General features: G+C 43.3%; 1 protein-coding gene across 1 annotated transcript; it reads right to left on the bottom strand.

Moving 5' to 3' along the window:
- Positions 1 to 1,277: 1,277 nt before the first annotated feature.
- Positions 1,278 to 17,333, bottom strand: pitrm1 (pitrilysin metallopeptidase 1). Its single transcript, XM_084139349.1, has 27 exons — positions 17,135 to 17,333; positions 16,820 to 16,925; positions 16,432 to 16,538; positions 16,042 to 16,193; positions 15,611 to 15,725; positions 15,418 to 15,514; positions 15,096 to 15,256; positions 14,732 to 14,858; positions 14,335 to 14,423; positions 14,008 to 14,136; positions 13,737 to 13,850; positions 13,550 to 13,646; positions 10,224 to 10,358; positions 9,746 to 9,884; positions 9,541 to 9,657; positions 9,103 to 9,232; positions 7,084 to 7,204; positions 6,891 to 6,967; positions 6,523 to 6,688; positions 6,245 to 6,345; positions 6,012 to 6,132; positions 5,748 to 5,804; positions 5,330 to 5,442; positions 4,914 to 5,036; positions 4,435 to 4,580; positions 2,037 to 2,139; positions 1,278 to 1,832 (listed from the first exon to the last, which is right to left on the bottom strand). Exons 1-27 carry the CDS (start codon positions 17,179 to 17,181, stop codon positions 1,739 to 1,741), a joined length of 3,084 nt encoding a protein of 1,027 aa, XP_083995475.1. The 5' UTR covers positions 17,182 to 17,333; the 3' UTR covers positions 1,278 to 1,738.
- Between the last annotated feature and the right edge of the window lie 1,814 nt (positions 17,334 to 19,147).

Genomic DNA, 19,147 nt, shown 5'->3' on the forward strand with positions numbered 1-19,147 from the left:
CACTTTTCCATTATTAATTTTTTAGAATTTTTTGTAAGAAGTAATTTTTTTCATTTCACTTCACCAATTTGGACTATTTTGTGTATGTCCATTACATGAAATCCAATTAAAAATCCATTTAAATTACAGGTTGTAATGCAACAAAATAGGAAAAAACGCCAAGGGGGATGAATACTTTTGCAAGGCACTGTATAAGGAAAAATGTAATTGAAAAACATTTATTAGGCCCTAATCTATGGATTTCACATGACTGGGAACACATATGCATCTGTTGGTCACAGATACCTTAAAAAAAGTAAGTAGGGGCATGGATCAGAAAACCATTTGCCTCATGTAGCGCGACACATCTGCTTCACATAGAGTTGATCAGGCTGTTGATTGTGGCCTGAGGAATGTTGTCCCACTCCTCTTCAATGGCTGTGCAAAGTTGCTGGATATTGGTGGGAACTGGAACACACTATCATACACGTCGATCCAAAGCATACCAAACATGCTCAACGGGTGACATGTTTGGTGAGTATGCAGGCCATGGAAGAACTGGGACAATTTCAGCTTCCAGGAATTGTGTACAGATCCTTGCGACATGGGGCCATGCATTATAATGCTGAAAATGGCCGTTGAAGGTGAGCATTTGCCCACTGACGTCGGTTACGACGCCGAACTGCAGTCAGGTCAAGACCCTGGTGAGGATGACGAGCACGCAGATGAGCTTCCCGGAGACAGTTTCTGACGAAATTATTCGGTTGTGCAAAGCCACTGTTTCATCAGCTGTCTGGGTGGCTGGTCTCACACCATCCCGCAGGTGAAGAAGCCGGATGTGGAGGTCCTGGGGTGGCGTGGTTACACGTGGTCTGCTGTTGTGTGGCCGGTTGGACGTACTGCCAAATTCTCTAAAATGACGTTGGATGCGGCTTATGGTAGAGAAATGAACATTCAATTCTCTGGCAACAGCTCTGGTGGATGTTCCTGCAGTCAGAATGCCAATTGCCCGCTCCCTCAAAACTTGACACATCTGTAGCATTGTGATGTGTGAATAAACTGCACATTTTAGTGGCCTTTTATTGTCCCCAGCACCTGTGTAATTATCATGCTGTTTAATCAGCTTCTTGATATGCTACACCGGTTAGGTGGATGGATTATCTTGGCAAAGGAGAAATGCTCTCTAACAGGGAAGTAAACAAATTTGTGCACAACATTTGAGAGAAAAGTTTTTTATGCGGATGGAAAATGGCTGGGATCTTTTATTTCTGCTCATGAAACATGGGACCAACACTTCACATGGTGCATTTATATTTTTATTCATTATACATTATATGTACCCTATGGAAATACAGTATTTCAATAAACAGAAGCCATCTTTGTACATACTTGCATACATTTAGAAGCCAGAGGTGAGTCTATGTCTAGAAATTATACCAATGTCTAGAAATTATACTAATAAATGAAATGTATGTTGTCATATTTGTATATTATGAATATGGTATCGAGGTGAGGTTAGATGTAATGTTATCTATGGGAGCATCTGTTCTCTGTTGTGCGCATTCAGTTTTTGCCCAAAAAACAAAGACTTTCTGGTTAATTCAATACACTTCAAGTAATATTATTACCGGAAACAGTGCAACCACAGTCCAGTTATTCAGGACAATCAAGTAACATTGATGTTCACCATCTTATGACACAGTGCATCTGAAGTCTCTTAATTGGAAAATACAAAAGTGGATAATTCCATGATGTCTGGTTATTTTACCACCCATGAGGGGTCTTTCTTGATGGTGTCATTCTCGGGGCCCATAATAGCAACTCCACATGTCCTCCGTCCAATGCCAAGGTACCTGTGTAAAACATCAATCCCAAATATTAAATGGCCATTCTCTGCATATAAAATGTCATTCAGTCCAGTAATATGGCTTACCTAGGAACAACTTCAAAAATGACAAACTGGTCAACTGTAGTTGGAGCACTCAAAAAACAGGCAGATATTTATATCTGTATACAGATTCAACACCTGAAATGATATTCAACCAAAACTACATTACCTGCCAGCCACATCGACAATCCTCTTGTCTGTGACAGCAAAGAGTCTCTCTCTGTGGGCCTGTTTCAGCTCATCTGTGATTCCACTCAGGAAACGGCCCATACCTGCAACACGGTGGTGTGTCAAGACATGGATTGACAGTTGGTCTTTTTCATCTCTTTGTTTTGGTCCATTTATAACATGTCATTTAGAAGTCAGACATGTATTTCTCTCCAAAGTGAGACCCTGGTAAGGGACAACCTCTCTAATTAAATGTCTCTCTTTGTAGACACTGTAAATGTGTCCAGTGCTGTCCTCATGTACAGTAAAACAGGACACAAAAGAACAGCATGTTAAATGTCAGGTAAAGAGATTTAGAGTTGGCATTTAGACAACTCCAGGAGCGATAAGGAAGGGCACATCTTTTGTCAGCTGTAGTATTTATTACCAGTGTGGTTTCTGTTCAGTATGGAAGGCTCTGAGTGCATCCCAAATGGCACCTTATTCTCTACATAGTGCACTACTTTTAACCAGGGCCCATAGGGATACGCATAGGGCTCTGGTCAAAAGTAGTGCACTATACAGAGGGGAGAACAAGTATTTGATACACTGCCGATTTTGCAGGTTTTCCTACTTACAAAGCATGTAGAGGTCTGTAATTTTTATCATAGGTACACTTCAACTGTGAGAGACGGAATCTAAAACAAAAATCCAGAAAATCACATTGTATGATTTTTAAGTAATTCATTTGCATTTTATTGCATGACATAAGTATTTGATACATCAGAAAAGCAGAACTTAATATTTGGTACAGAAACCTTTGTTTGCAATTACAGAGATCATACGTTTCCTGTAGGTCTTGACCAGGTTTGCACACACTGCAGCAGGGATTTTGGCCCACTCCTCCATACAGACCTTCTCCAGATCCTTCAGGTTTCGGGGCTGTCGCTGGGCAATACGGACTTTCAGCTCCCTCCAAAGATTTTCTATTGGGTTCAGGTCTGGAGACTGGCTAGGCCACTCCAGGACCTTGAGATGCTTCTTACGGAGCCACTCCTTAGTTGCCCAGGCTGTGTGTTTCGGGTCGTTGTCATGCTGGAAGACCCAGCCACGACCCATCTTCAATGCTCTTACTGAGGGAAGGAGGTTGTTGGCCAAGATCTCGCGATACATGGCCCCATCCATCCTCCCCTCAATACGGTGCAGTCGTCCTGTCCCCTTTGTAGAAAAGCATCCCCAAAGAATGATGTTTCCACCTCCATGCTTCACGGTTGGGATGGTGTTCTTGGGGTTGTACTCATCCTTCTTCTTCCTCCAAAGACGGGGAGTGGAGTTTAGACCAAAAAGCTATATTTTTGTCTCATCAGACCACATGACCTTCTCCCATTCCTCCTCTGGATCATCCAGATGATCATTGGCAAACTTCAGACGGGCCTGGACATGCGCTGGCTTGAGCAGGGGGACCTTGCGTGCGCTGCAGGATTTTAATCCATGACGGTGTAGTGTGTTTCTAATGGTTTCTTTGAGACTGGGTTCCAGCTCTCTTCAGGTCATTGACCAGGTCCTGCCGTGTAGTTCTGGGATGATCCCTCAACTTCCTCATGATCATTGATGCCCCACGAGGTGAAATCTTGCATGGAGCCCCAGACCAAGGGTGAATGACCGTCATCTTGAACTTCTTCCATTTTCTAATAATTGCGCCAACAGTTGTTGCCTTCTCACCAAGCTGCTTGCCTATTGTCCTGTAGCCCATCCCAGCCTTGTGCAGGTCTACAATTTTATCCCTGATGTCCTTACACAGCTCTCTGGTCTTGGCCATTGTGGAGAGGTTGGAGTCTGTTTGATTGAGTGTGTGGACAGGTGTCTTTTATACAGGTAATGAGTTCAAACAGGTGCAGTTAATACAGGTAATGAGTGGAGAACAGGAGGGCTTCTTAAAGAAAAACGAACAGGTCTGTGAGAGCCGGAATTGAACCCAATTGAAAATCTTTGGAGGGAGCTGAAAGTCCGTATTGAACAGCAACAGCCCCGAAACCTGAAGGATCTGGAGAAGGTCTGTATGGAGGAGTGGGCCAAAATCCCTGCTGCAGTGTGTGCAAACCTGGTCAAGACCTACAGGAAACGTATGATCTCTGTAATTGCAAACAAAGGTTTCTGTACCAAATATTAAGTTCTGCTTTTCTGATGTATCAAATACTTATGTCATGCAATAAAATGCAAATGAATTACTTAAAAATCATACAATGTGATTTTCTGGATTTTTGTTTTAGATTCCGTCTCTCACAGTTGAAGTGTACCTATGATAAAAAATTACAGACCTCTACATGCTTTGTAAGTAGGAAAACCTGCAAAATCGGCAGTGTATCAAATACTTGTTCTCCCCACTGTATAGGGAATAGGGTGTTATACGCAGGCTCTACCTTTATCGGAGGGGGCGACGGGGGAGTCCACGGCTGAGAACACGGACAGCTTGGCCTCATCAATGTCCTGCTGGGTAAACTGTCCTGATCTGGCCCAGTCCACACCCTTACGGAACGCTGACAGAGTCTGTACTGAGTTGGGGTCTCTGAAATCAACACAGGGACATGCAAATTAAATATGAGAAAAAGTGATCTAATGTATTAAAATTGTACATGTATAACTCCTCTTAATGTATTCTGAACATTTCATGACTCTAGGATCAAGAAAATGCATTCAAAATAGTTCTGATGTTTCGTGATTGTATGTTGTTCATCAATGGTCAAATATGGCAGGTTTTTCAATTTCCTGAGAAGTTCCAGTTTTGGAGATTTTCTTTTGACAGTGACTCTGTCATGTTTTAATCTGGTTAACTACTATTAAAACCTGTTTGAGAACAATATAATCCTGTTTTATTACAGTATATCGATACATTACACACCTGTATGAATAGAAGGTGAATAGTCCTCCTCCCATCCTGGCCCCTCCACCGTAGGCGCCACCCTTTTCTCTGATCTCTCCATGCAGGTATTTAGCAGTCATCATCCGGGCCAGGATATTCAGGCTGAGGGAGAGAGGGGACGAGCATGGGTAAATAACGGGCTGCAGAATTCTGGTAACTTTCTGAAATATCCCAAGTTTTCCAGAAATCCTGGTTGAAGGATTCTGGATTTTGTGCATTTTCTCCACGATTCCAGAAATATACCAACACAGGATGTCTGGAAGATCAGGGAATTTTGGAAAAGTAACCAGAATTTTGGAACCCCAGTAAATGTAAACATGGATGTGAGAGGGTATGGAAAGACATGGAACATGAACTACTAGGGTGGAAGCTTTACACAGTATTAAGACAGTCACCTGGCATAGTCCTCATGGGTGAAGGGCACGGTGCGGATACACTCGCTGACAAAGTTGATTGGGAAGGGCATTGGGAAAAATGTCTTCATCTGGCAGGGCTTGAAGTTGGGCTCCTGTGTGGGGATGATCAAACACACTCACATTAGCTCAATGGTAGAATATGGAGGTCAGAGACCAATGATAAATAAGTGTTACTTAACAACAATGAAAGGAAGGTCAAACTAATGTTCAGGGGCTGTATGGATCAAGCGTCTGAGAGTAGGTGTGCTGATCTAGGATCAGGTCCCCCGTCCACCATGTAATCTTATTCATTGTGATCTAAAAGGCAAAACTGATCCTAAATCAGTATTCCTATTGAGATGCTTGATACAGTACATACGGCCCCAGGGCCTAGTTTCAAAGTGGAGGCGGTACGCACAGCGACAAGTTTTCTACTTGGGCCAGATCCAGGGGCTGCCAGTGGGTCAAGAGGTCTCTGTTAGGATCAAAAGAAAAGTGGATAAAAACACCAAGATACAGGCTTCATCCCAAATGCGACCCTATTCTCTACATATGGGCCCTGGTCAAAAATAGTGCACTATGTAGGGAATAGGGTGCAATTTTGGACACAGACACAGTACTCATTTCACTTGGTTACAGTGCAGTCTCAGTACAGTACCAAGATAGTGTGACAAATTCATACCTCAGTGATATTGGGCAGGACTGGTTTGCAATCCTTCTTATTGGAAGCAACGTTACACATGAAGTTATCCAATTGTCCAGCGGCATTAGACATCTTCTGCGGTGTTGCGTTAACCGCACATCTGTCCGAATAACAAGAAGTTGTAAGACACTTTACGTAAAGTCAACATAGAGAAATCATAGTAAAATCTTAACCTTTGATAAGTAGCGGTCACGTGTAAAGACTATGCCCACCTCATGTTCAGTGGGTTGAGAATGTGCCTCTTGATTCTAGGAAGTGTCCGTAGAACTTGGGTGAGGTCTGGCATTTCTGCGACCCTCTTCATAAACTTGACCTGATATTCAAGATACACAAGAAAACTGAGATTTCTTTCATTTGAGTGTACAGAAGTGCATTATATTCTCATTCAGAGGCTACAATACCAGTGTCCTTCGTCATAGAGCTTTTTCTTCACTTGTAGACCCTCAGGTTACATGGTTTGACTTCACCACAGTTCTCCCCCCTCTCTCACCTGCTCCATCCCTCCGAAGGTCTCCTGTAGTTCTCCTGTTGGGGTAAGGTTGCGAGCCGCCCGCGTCATGGTATACATGTGACCAGAGTAAGAGATCCCATTGGCCAGTTCCTGAGCCGACATCATGACCAGCACACGCAGACGCTCCTCGTCATCAAAGTGCGGGCTGTGGTTCAAGGTTCACAGCAGAGAGCGAGAAGGGCTCAAATAATATCAATCAAATGATTTATTAGAAAACAATGAACATGTGGATTATTAGTGACCATAGATGGATTATTTACAGTTTGATAATTATCTGATAAGAACATATAACCATTTATTACTGTTCTATGTGCCATGGTATTATTCTGATGGACATGTGAGCCTACCTGTTGAATATGTCACTCCACAGGTGAAACATATCAGGAAGATTCCTCTCCAGGCAGGAAGATGAGAGGAGGACTCCCTGTGAATCAGACAGAGGTGATGGAGAATGCTCTTTCTTGTAGCTAATTGCATTGCGTACTTGCGTAAGGTATAAACTAGGCTTTATGGTGACTGACTGACTGGCTGGGGACTGACCTGTTCATACATGTCCATGTTAGAGTAGTCAGGGTTGACCGATGTGGAGATGGACATGCCTCCTGTCTTCAGCTCCATCTGCTGGGCCTGCTGCCTGTAGTCCAGCCTTCCACAGCCCATCCTGAAATAACACACGTTTTCAATTATCATATGTCTTATCTTACAGCCACACGGGACCAACACACACTCCTTATCATACACACCTTACACCCCATCCTGAAATAACACACACTCCCATTACCTTTTCACAAATCACCTAACAACCAACACAGCACGCCGTCTCACAATCACTTCAGTAACCCAGACTGACCGACATTCTCAGGACAAAAGCTTAATAGTCTATATCCCAATTGCAACTACCTCCATTGCCTGCAACTTAATTTATGTACAGTTGAAGTCGGAAGTTTACATACACTTAGTCATTAAAACTCGTTTTTCAACCACTCCACACATTTCTTGTTAACAATCTATAGTTTTGGCAAGTCGGTTAGGACATCTACTTTGTGCATGACACAATTAATTTTTCACTTATAATTCACTGTATCACAATTCCAGTGGGTCAGAAGTTTACATACACTAAGTTGACTATGCCTTTAAACAGCTTGGAAAATTCCAGAAAATGATGTCATGGCTTTAGAAGCTTCTGATAGGCTAATTGACATCATTTGAGTCAATTGAAGGTGTACCTGTGGATGTATTTCAAGGCCTACCATCAAACTCAGTGCCTCTTTGCTTGACATCATGGGAAAATCAAAAGAAATCAGCCAAGACCTCAGGAAAAAAATTGTAGACCTCCACAAGTCTGGTTCATCCTTGGGAGCAATTTCCAAACGCCTGAAGGTCCCACGTTCATCTGTACAAACAATAGTATGCAAGTATAAACACCATGGGACCACGCAGCTGTCATACCGCTCAGGACGCGTTCTGTCTCCTAGAGATGAACGTACTTTGGTGCGAAAAGTGCAAATCAATCCCAGAACAGCAAAGAACCTTGTGAAGATGCTGGAGGAAACAGGTACAAAAGTATCTATATCCACAGTAAAACGAGTCCTATATCGACATAACCTGAAAAGCCGTTCAGCAAGGAAGAAGCCACTGCTCCAAAACCGCCATAAAAAAGCCAGACTACAGTTTGCAACTGCACATGGGGACAAAGATCGTACTTTTTGGAGAAATGTCCTCTGGTCTGATGAAACAAAAATATAACTGTTTGGCCATAACGACCATCGTTATGTTTGAAGGAAAAAGGGGGATGCTTGCAAGCCAAGAACACCATCCCAACCGTGAAGCACAGGGGTGGCAGCATCATGCTGTGGGGGTGCTTTGCTGCAGGAGGGACTGGTGCACTTCACAAAATTATGTGGATATATTGAAGCAACATCTCAAGACATCAGTCAGGAAGTTAAAGCTTGGTCGCAAATGGGTCTTCCAAATGGACAATGACCCCAAGCATACTTCCGAAGTTGTGGCAATATGGCTTAAGGACAACAAAGTCAAGGTATTGGAGTGGCCATCACAAAGCCCTGACCTCAATCCTATAGAACATTTGTGGGCAGAACTGAAAAAGCGTGTGCGAGCAAGGAGGCCTACAAACCTGACTCAGTTACACCAGCTCTGTCAGGAGGAATGGGCCAAAATTCACATTACTTATTGTGGGAAGCTTGTGGAAGGCTACCCGAAACATTTGACCCAAGTTAAACAATTTAAAGGCAATGCTACCAAATACTAATTGAGTGTATGTAAACTTCTGACCCACTGGGAATGTGATGAAATAAATAAAAGCTGAAATAAATAACTCTACTATTATTCTGCCATTTCACATTCTTAAAATAAAGTGGTGATCCTAACTGACCTAAGACAGGGAATTTTTACTGTCAGAAATTGTGAAAAACTGAGTTTAAATGTATTTGGCTAAGGTGTATTTAAACTTCTGACTTCAACTGTATATGAAACCACACGAGCTAAGCCTTCTGGACAATACACAAATGATATGTCATATCATATGGGGTCTGGACTCACTTGGTGATGACACTGCAGAAGAGGGGCACGTATAGTTTGAGGTCCTCAGGGAGGCTGTTGAGACTACACATAGCTCTGAAGTAGACCATGCCATTGGTGGGCTGCTCACAGTACTGCACTGGTACTCCTCCTAGTGGGGTGAAGAGAGTAGAACAGGACAAATGTCAAAGGTAGGCAAAACCATGAGACAAATTACCTGAGCGTCCTAATGTTCAACTTCAAGGACTGATTCTCCAGGGAGCTACAGAATTTCTGTCTTGACGTATGGACTAGTTCATTTGTCAGTCTACTCATACTGAGAAATTGTACATCAAAATGTATCCATAGTACCGTGCATGTTGTTTTAGACCGACTGGGTGGACTAGAGTGTAATCTCAGAACCCAGAGTAACTAGAGTGTAGCGTCAGTGTGTATCCAATAATACAGTAAGTACTGTACCTGCAGCGCCCATCTCTACACGTGTGACTGCTATCGTTGGTTCAATGTCAGATACTTTCAGGGCAGGGAGACATGAGGCATCCTGGATCTTGCTCTGAACCGATAGCAGCTCAAGACCTGAATTGAAAACAACACAAAATTAAAAAATGTTTTCATAATGAAGTCAATGAGTCTCTCTATTCTCCTCTATAGGCGTAGAACTGACCTTTCTCATAGATGTCTTTCTTGTCACTCTCAGACAGAGCCTGTACCTTCTTCTGGAGTTTATCCTGCTCTGCTTTGGCCTGTTTCTCCAGGTACGCCTCATCAGGACTCATAGACAGAGTCAGTCTGTGAGTATTATCCTACACGGGCACAAACATGACACTCATGTGACATGACCATAACACTAAATAGTGTCATGTAAGTGACATCATTACACTGATCTGCCAGGTCGCAGTTGTAAATGAGAACCTGTTCTCAACTGGCTTACCTGGTTAAATAAAGGTGAAATAAATAAAATAAAAAAATAAAAATGATGTCATTTTCTGCTTTCAACAACACCCTGGTCTATGAAACCTGCATGATGACTTCTCAACTTTCTTGATTAGACTGCTGTATCTGTATCTGTTACATACGCAATTCAGATGCTATCTATACTGAAACTTAAAACTCAACTTATTTTCTCCTGTCTGGTTACTCACCTTGAAGTAGTGCAGGACTTTCTCCTGGAGGAAGTGAGGGTTGTTCTTCAAGGCCTGCCTGAACTGGGTCACACTGTCGCTGACCTTCAGCAGCTGAACCGGGTCACCATCGTGGTTCCAACAGGAAGCTATGTACTGTTAGCCGAGAGACAACATACAGGAGGAAACATGGTTACACTGTACACAAGAGCTGCACCCAGGTGTGTGTGTTTCTGTGTGTGTGTGTCCATCATGGTTCCAGCAGGAAGTTATGTATGGCAGAGACAAGTAAGCATGAGTTGACCCACACAAAACACCAAAATAGATAGAGAGGTGCTGACTAACGGAATAGTACACTTACCAGAGGTCATACCGTATACAGGAGCTGCTCCCAGGACAATCACTATGGATATTCTTGAGTCTGTCTTTATATACAGTGAGCTTCAAAAGTATTGGGACAGTGACACATTTTTGGTTGTTTTGGCTCTGTACTCCAGCACTTTGGATTTGAAATGATACAATCTGTGCATCTAACTTTCTCACTCATCATTATTCACGATTCATTCAGGACTATCCATAACATTGGTAGCGTCCACATTAATGTAGAAGTGTTTAGAAACATATCTATTCTTATTTACAATAAAAGTGACTCCAAAATGACACATTGGGCACAAAATAAACTGAAACACAACCAAAACAAACAGCAAATGAATCCAACAAATTTGTAGTCACAAGCTTGATGTAGTCATTGCGTGCTATGAATATGGGACCAAATACTTAACTTTTACTACATTAATACACATAAGTAATTTGACCCAATACTTTTGGTCCCCTAAAATGGGGGGACTATATACAAAAAGTCCTGTAATTTCGAAACGGTTTACCCGATATGGATGAAAATACCCTCAAATGTAAGTTGACAGAGTGCCTCCATCCCAGATAAAGTGGGCACCATTAAGTTGAAGAGAGCAGTAACGCTCCAACCCATGAGTGAGCATCTGGTGTGGGGCCGCCTACCCCCAAAGACAAAACTCTCTGTGGGCAGTACTGTTGTTGTCGAGCCCAGCACGTCTCGTTGTGTGAATCGACACATACTAGTGGGGAGAGTAGTTACGCCTCTGTGGGGGGATGGATGGCTCCCTGTGAAGATTGTGAATCCAACAACATCGCCAGTTACCCTGAGACGAAATGCTAAAGTGGCGGATGTGTACCCTTGCATTGCATTGGAGTATTTTAATGATGTCAAGCAGCAAGCAGCTCATCAGAATGTGGCAAAGGCTCAATGTGACAGATCACATGGCAGTCTGACAGCTAAGAGTTCAGTTGGTGGCAGTGTAGATAATGGCAACAGTACACTGAGGAATCTTGGACTTCAAGGCCTGTCTGTTGAGGAGTGTCCAGTTTCACAGTTCTGGAAAGATAAACTTGTCAACTTAATTGGGAAGTATGACACAGTGTTCTCTAGACATAGCCTAGATTGTGGCGAGGCAAAGGAGTTCTGCCTTCGCATACGGCTGACTGATGACCGCCCATTTCGATGACCTTATCGTAGGCTGTCTCCAGCTCATTACCAAAAACTCAGGGAAACACTGGATGATATGGAGGAAAAGGAAATCGTCAGAAAATCCAGCAGCGAGTATGCCTCACCATTGGTGCTGGTATGGAAAAAGAATGGGGACTTGCGCCTATGTACTGACTTCAGGTGGTTAAATGCCCGCACAGTAAAGGATGCTCATCCCCTGCCTCATCAGGCTGATGTACTGGCCGCGCTGGGAGGTAATGCCTTCTTCAGCACAATGGATTTGACGTCAGGGTATTACAACGTGCCACTGCATGAAGAGGACAAGAAATACACTGCCTTTTCCTCCCCTTTAGGTCTGCACGAGTACAATCGGTTACCTCAGGGCCTCTGCAACAGCCCGGCTACTTTTATGAGAATGATGCTGACCATCTTTGGTGACCAAAACGTTCTAAGTCTCCTTTGTTACTTGGATGATCTGATGGTTTTTGCTAAGACGGAGGAAGAGAGTCTGCAGAGACTTGAGATGGTTTTTCAGCTGTTGCAGGAGCACAACCTTAAACTGTCTCCGTCTAAGTGCAAGTTTCTGAGGAGGTCTGTTAAGTTTTTGGGCCACATCATTTCTCAGGAGGGTGTAGCCACTGACCCTGCTAAAGTTCAAACCATTTTGAATGTGACAGAGTGAGATAATGGAAGCTGATGGTGTCACACCGTCTCCTATCAAAATAGGTTATTTCCTTGGTATGGTAGTATACTATCAGCACTACATTGAGAATTGTTTCATGGTTGCTAGGCCATTGTTTCAGCTAACTACAGGTCAGAAGAAGCCTAGGAGAGGCAAGGGTAGGAAGAGGCCTGGTCCCCCTCGCAGGCTCACTGCTGCAGACTGGACTGCCGAATGTCGACTCGCTTTTGAAGCTTTGAAATCAGCACTAGTTGACCAGGCACTGCTGGTTCATCCAGATTTTACTCAGCCATTTCTACTTTCCGTGGATGCATCTACTAGTGGTTTGGGAGCTGTACTATCACAAGTGCAAGATGGGAAGGACATAGCCAGGCCGATAGCTTTTGCTAGTAAATCTCTTAATCATGCACAATCCAAGTATCCTGCTCACCGGCTGGAATTTCTAGCCATGAAATGGGCCACTCATGATAAATTCAGCCATTGGCTGCGAGGGCATAAGTTTACTGTGTGGACCGACAACAATCCACTCAAATATATTCTTACAAAGACGAGACGATGCATGCGAGCAGAGATGGGTTGCAAAGCTGGCACCCTTTGAGGGGCGCAGTGGTCTAAGGCACTGCATCGCAGTGCTAGCTGTGCCACTAGAGATTCTGGTTCGAATCCAGGCTCTGTCGTAGCCGGCCGCGACCGGGAGACCCATGGAGCGCCGCACAATTGGCCCAGCGTTGTCCAGGGTAGGGGAGGGAATGGCCGGCAGGGATGTTGCTCAGTTGGTAGAGCATGGCGTTTGCAACGCCAGGGTTGTGGGTTCGATTCCCACGGGGGGCCAGTATGAAAAATAAAAATGATGTATGCACTCACTAACTGTAAGTCGCTCTGGATAAGAGCGTCTGCTAAATGACTAAAAATGTAAATGTAAAATCATTTCAAATCCAATGTGCTGGAGTACAGAACCAAAACAACAAATAATGTGTCACTGTCCCAATACTTTAGGAGCTCACTGTACAATTTAATTCCCTGCACATTTAATCTCTGTATAGGGTGTGCATGTGTGTGTTTAGGGACTTTTCAATGACTTGTTCATGGTTAAAATAGCACAGGGGAGACACTAGTCATGCTGGGGCCTTGTACTGTACTCACCGAGGCCAGAGACAGGCCGAAGCTGGTAGACTGATGTTTCATCTGGATCTCAATCTTATGAAGCAGGGCCTCTATCCTCTCCTCCTCAAATCCATTACTGTACCATTAGGAGGGAAGTACAGTTAGATGACATGGCATTATTGTAATGAAAAAAGTTACAAGAAACATTAGCAGCAAGTGTACTTACGCAATGATCTCATCAATGGTTTGGATGATGATTTGCTTGACTCTCTCTATATCTTCTTCGGCCATTCCTTGTAAGCCAATACTGAACGATGCCTCTTTGGTGCTCCCATCATATCTGAAAAATATATATACACTGGTAAATTAAGTATATACTGTTTCACTCAAAAGGTAAAAACTTTAAACAACATTTATTTCATTGCTCCCCAGCATACTATGACAATGTTGTTCTCATGTAACAAAGTGAGTTCTAAACACCTCCCACTTGAACATACCCTACGACAGAAGAGAAGTCTGTTCCTATCTTGGGTTCTATAAGGGCCTTGTAGAAGGGAGCGTTGGGTCCAGAGACCATCAGAGAGGACAGCAGACTCAGGGTGAAGCCCTCAAACGTATCTGTGATACTGCAGAGAGAAGAACACATGAATGAGACCACTACATTATCACTTACTGATTTGAAGCTAAATGACCAAAATGCATGTGGAAATCACGGTATGCACCAATTGAGGTTACAGTCACTTTAAAACTGACCAATGTATACTATCCCAGACACAATTTTAGAGAAACAAATGTTGGTGTTGCAGTAGACCAGTATTACATACTCTCCTAGCAGGTAGCTCATACACAGTGTGTTCTGTTTGGCTGCATCAGGAGCCATAGCATCGGGACTGCAGGTCACATGGTCCTCTCTCTGTGGACAAATCCATTAGAATTACAATAATTATAAAAACGTTATTGTCCACACAATGTGGAAATGTATCTTTGGCTTCACACATAAAAAAACAGACATTAAAACATCATCAAACAGCACCTTATCATCAAGATCATTCAAATAAGCAATTACAGTTAAATTAATTCAAACTTCCAAACCATAGACCTTGCCAAAGTTGCTCAAGTTGAGAGCATAGATTTTGAATATCTGGGAGCTGATAATGAATGAACTAATATCTGACAGCTGGTACTGACTGAGCTACAATGACACTAAATGGGCAGACTCACAGGCCTGTCCCAATGGAGTTGGTTAGGGACAGCAGTGTCAGGCTCAGTGCGTTCAAACTTGGAAAGAGCCTCCTCCTGGATCTGTTTCAGGTGCTGCTCTAAGGGCAGGTCCCCGTAGGTGAAGAACCTGAGGAGCAGAAAAGGGGAAACCCTGTTACTGCCAAGGCCCAACAGAGTTGTGTGACAAGACACAGTGCGACCGTACCGAGTATTTAATATTGGGGTGTGTGACAGTGTTGTGCCGTGCATTGCTAAGTGGTAATGTGTGACAGTGTACTGTACAGGTCATGGTGTATCACAATGTCCTTTACAGTGTGTTGCTAGTATGGAGCAGTAGCTAGTGTGGCAGCGTGTTAGACTGTACCTTGCGTTGCTGGGGTGGTAGTGTGTGGCGTGGAAGTGCTTGAGTTGCTCCCAGGAGAGGTCAGGGATGGCCAGAGGTTCCCCTCCAGACACCACACCATATGTGTGGTCAGGATACAGCTTGTTCTGGAGGTGCTGGGCATACACTTGCTCATTGTCTGACTGAAATCACATACAGAGAGGAAATGTAAGACTCCAATATGACATCCATTTGTCCATCTCCTGAGCAAATGATTCTGTAATTAACATAGCCTAATTCCCACAAAATAATTACAATAAATCTAATAAAAAATCTCTTAATAGTTGGGAAATAAATAACTCACAAAAGCACCCTTCATTTCATTGAAGACAACTCCTTTGAAGACCAAAGGGGAACTAGGATCTGTAGGGTTTTCATTCTCCAGTCTCCATCCCTCCTGCCTTTAATGAAACACATTGAGGACAAGGGTGTGAATACCAGACTTCTGATATCACTGATTATGATTAAAGAGGCATCTATTTAAACATCACACTTACCGAAAATCTAGTTCCCCTAGACAAGGGAAAAACACTGCATCCAGATACACAGAGAGGAGATTCTGGAAGTCTTTCTCGTTTTGTGTGGAGAATGGATACATGGTGAAATCACTGGCTGTGAATTAAAAACAATGATTTTAGACACCATTCACACACACAGACACACACATGTAACCGGTGTGAAATGGCTAGCTAGTTAGCGGTGCGCGCTAGTAGCATTTCAATCGGTGACGTCACTCGCTCTGAGACCTTGAAGTAGTTGTTTCCCTTGCTCTGCAAGGGCCGCGGCTTTTGTGGAGCGACGGGTAACGGTGCTTTGAGGGTGACTGTTGTCGGTGTGTGTAGAGGGTCCCTGGTTCAAGCCCAGGTAGGGGCGAGGAGAGGGACGGGAGCAACACTGTTACACACACACACACATACACACACAGTACCTGTGAATGCGTTCATGAAGGTAGAGAGTGATCTGTTGAGCATGTTAAAGAAGGGGTCTCTGCAGGGGTATTTCTCTGAGCCACACAACACTGTGTGTTCCAGGATGTGTGGAACCCCTGTATTGTCCATCGGGGTCGTCCTGAGCTGAACACTGCAAAGGTGTTAGGACAAGAGAAGGAAAACCTGTCATTACAAAAAGCTCTGGCTTAAAATAATTTTGTTATTAAACGAGTACATTTAATTTTATCTAATCTCTTCCATCAGCCCACTCTCTCTCTGTCACGGTAGCAATTGAGCCTGGGGACAAGTTTACATTTGACCTAATCCAAATTACATTTGACCTTATCCAAATAAAGCACACTCCACTTCCACAAATGTGGGATTATTACCTAAAGAGATTGTTTTTGTCATCTCTAGCTGCGTGTAGATACTGGGCGTCTGTGTTGTCATGGGTCAATTTGACAGCCGTAAGGAACAGGTCAGGAACAGCAACCACCTGCAGAAATACAGGAAGATAATATCACATTTTATCTTGACCTTACACTAACCCTTGACTAGAAGTTTATGTGAAGCTGATCAGAATCAGGGTGTTCTTCTTGTTGTGGATCGGTGTTTCCCAATCCTAGGGTCCCAAAGGGATACACATTTTTGTTTTTGCGTTTGATTAGTGGAATCAGGTGTTTTAGTGCTAAGGCAAACAATTTGCACCCCTTTGGGTCCCCAGGACCATGATTGAGAAACACTGTGGTGAATAATGTGATGAGCTGGACAGTTTACCTCCTTGACTGTGAAGCCATGGATCTTCTGTCCTGCCTGGTACTGCAATGCTCTCTCTGTTGCTGAGGTGCTCCTGAACCTCCATGATGGATTCAGCCCCTGGAAACTGGATTTGCCAAGAGAGAGACAATTGCTGGCTTGCATCAGCTGCTATACATTTGTTTAGATGCCGTTCTAGACAGCAGAACACAGTGCGAGAAGACAGCTATACATGTTTACCTGCGTGTAAGGAAAGCATAGATATACTTGACACCACTGAAGGAAAGGTGTTTGAATATAACGTTACAGTATTTAACTGGCTAGCTAGCTACTCACCTTAGATATCGAAGTTTCTGGAGAACTGTTTTACTCTGCCTAAACATTATTTCCTTAATTTAGCGACAATAAATCTAATGGGTATTTATCCATACACGTGCATATCAGAATACTATGCTCTGAACAGCTTTACTATCAACAAATTATCACGATTTGGTTAGTTACACAACCATGTCCTCTCATGCCGACCGTACTGCTGTAGTTGACACATTAAAATTGAAGTGGACATGTAAACGTTGCGTCATCTGCGCAAATGACAGATAAACCAATACATGTATTGACCCAAATCACTCATTGATATTGGTATGAGTGGGTTCATGTTGTTTATAGATCTACAAAGCTGCGGTTTGCTCTTTAGAGTTGATCGACTAGACTTGTTCAACCTAATTTTCTATTGGCTAAGCGGGTTAGAACATCAGATATGATTGGGTAAACGTGGTATGACGAATGTTACAACGCCATGACGTCCCGGAAGTTTTCAGGCAACACCAACCTTGGCAACATGTGGTTCTGGACGTAGCTAGCGAGCAGTGAGTAGGGTGGACGAAATTGAGGAAATTGAGAAAAGGTTGGAGAAGCAATAGCTGTGCTGGAATGCGAACAATATGGGTGTCAATTCTGATGATATGGAGCAGAAGGATGAGGGTCGATGACCGGAATGGTCTGTAGTGGAAAGACATAGGAAGAAGAGAGATCATGATACTGAAAGCAGTAGAGCATCTAGTAAAGAAAGCATAAAGAGGGCCAAGGTAGGAAGCAAGAGTAATAATGTGTCAGGGGTGGAAAGTGTTGATGGTGTTTGATGAGACCACAGGGCCTCATTTGCACCCTATCCGACTAACTAATGCTGTAGAGAATGAAATAGGTGAAGTCAAATTAGCCCGGTTCATTGGAAATGTTCATATTTTGTGGTAGCCAGGCTCAGCAAGGGAAGATTATGCACATGTACATTTAATGGGAAGAAGATTAAAAGCCATGTCCCAGGTGCTTATGATAGGTTGGGGGGAGTCATCACTGGGGTCCCAATATCTATGTACACAGGTGATATTAAGAAAATGTGAAGGGAGGTAGAGTGATTGAGGTCAAAAGGTTGAGCAGTAGGAAAGTGGCTCAAAGAAGTGAAAGCTTATCAGTGCTGCTGAGGTTTGAGAAGGTTTTTCCTGGAAAAGTACAGATAGGAATCCTTAGTTTCAATGTCAGAGAATTCGTCCTATCCCCATTGCAGTGTTTTAAATGCCAAATAATGGAACATGTAGCTGTTCAGTGTAAAGGAAATAAAAGATTTTCAAGTGTGGAGGGGAACATGATTATGGTGAATGTGGGAGCAATGTGAAGGTTGTGGTCCTCTGTAGCTCAGCTGGTAGAGCACGGCGCTTGTAACGCCAAGGTAGTGGGTTCGAACCCCGGGACCACCCATACACAAAAAAAATAAAAATATGTATGCACGCATGACTGTAAGTCGCTTTGGATAAAAGCGTCTGCTAAATGGCATATTATTTATTATTATAAGGTTAAGTGTTGTAATTGTGGGGTGGGGGGGAGGGACAACAACAACATAGTGCAGCATTTGGTGGATGCCAGGTGAAGAGAGTGGCTCAGAGATATACAATCAGTCATAATGTATAGTATGCAGAGGCTGTAAGACAGATTGGTAGAACTACAGTGCGGACTGATGGAGCTTACATGGATGTACCTGTAGTAAGTGGACCTACTGTCAGGGCTGGTGCTTCTGATGGTCCTGGCATGGTTTCGAGGCCTGTTCAGAAATCTTGTGCTCATGAATGTGCGGTGTCAAAGGACACTTTAATAATGAATAAAGTTGACTTCATAGCTTTTATTGGTAAGGTTATCAACACGACTCTGGTTTTGGAAAGCAGAAATGCCAGGTTGAAGGTTATTGTGGAGATGGCAAAAGAGATATTGGGGGTAACAGATGTTACTGTTGAAATGATTGTTAACATGCTGAACAATCCTAAGGGTGGAGTGTTTCAGCATGATATAGATCAAGTTTAA

The sequence above is a fragment of the Coregonus lavaretus genome (genome assembly GCF_964263955.1).
Source record: "Coregonus lavaretus genome assembly, chromosome: 23".
NCBI lineage: Eukaryota > Metazoa > Chordata > Actinopteri > Salmoniformes > Salmonidae > Coregonus > Coregonus lavaretus.

What these genes read in the sequence shown, in the direction of transcription:
- pitrm1 (XM_084139349.1), bottom strand. Translation starts at nt 17,181, where the DNA reads ATGTTTAGGCAGAGTAAAACAGTTCTCCAGAAACTTCGATATCTAAG. An exon ending in TGGAGTGACATATTCAACAG is followed by an intron (nt 6,689 to 6,890) that starts GTAGGCTCACAT and finishes CTTGAACCACAG; the next exon opens with CCCGCACTTTGATGACGAGG. An exon ending in CCTTCGGAGGGATGGAGCAG is followed by an intron (nt 6,346 to 6,522) that starts GTGAGAGAGGGG and finishes CTTGAATATCAG; the next exon opens with GTCAAGTTTATGAAGAGGGT.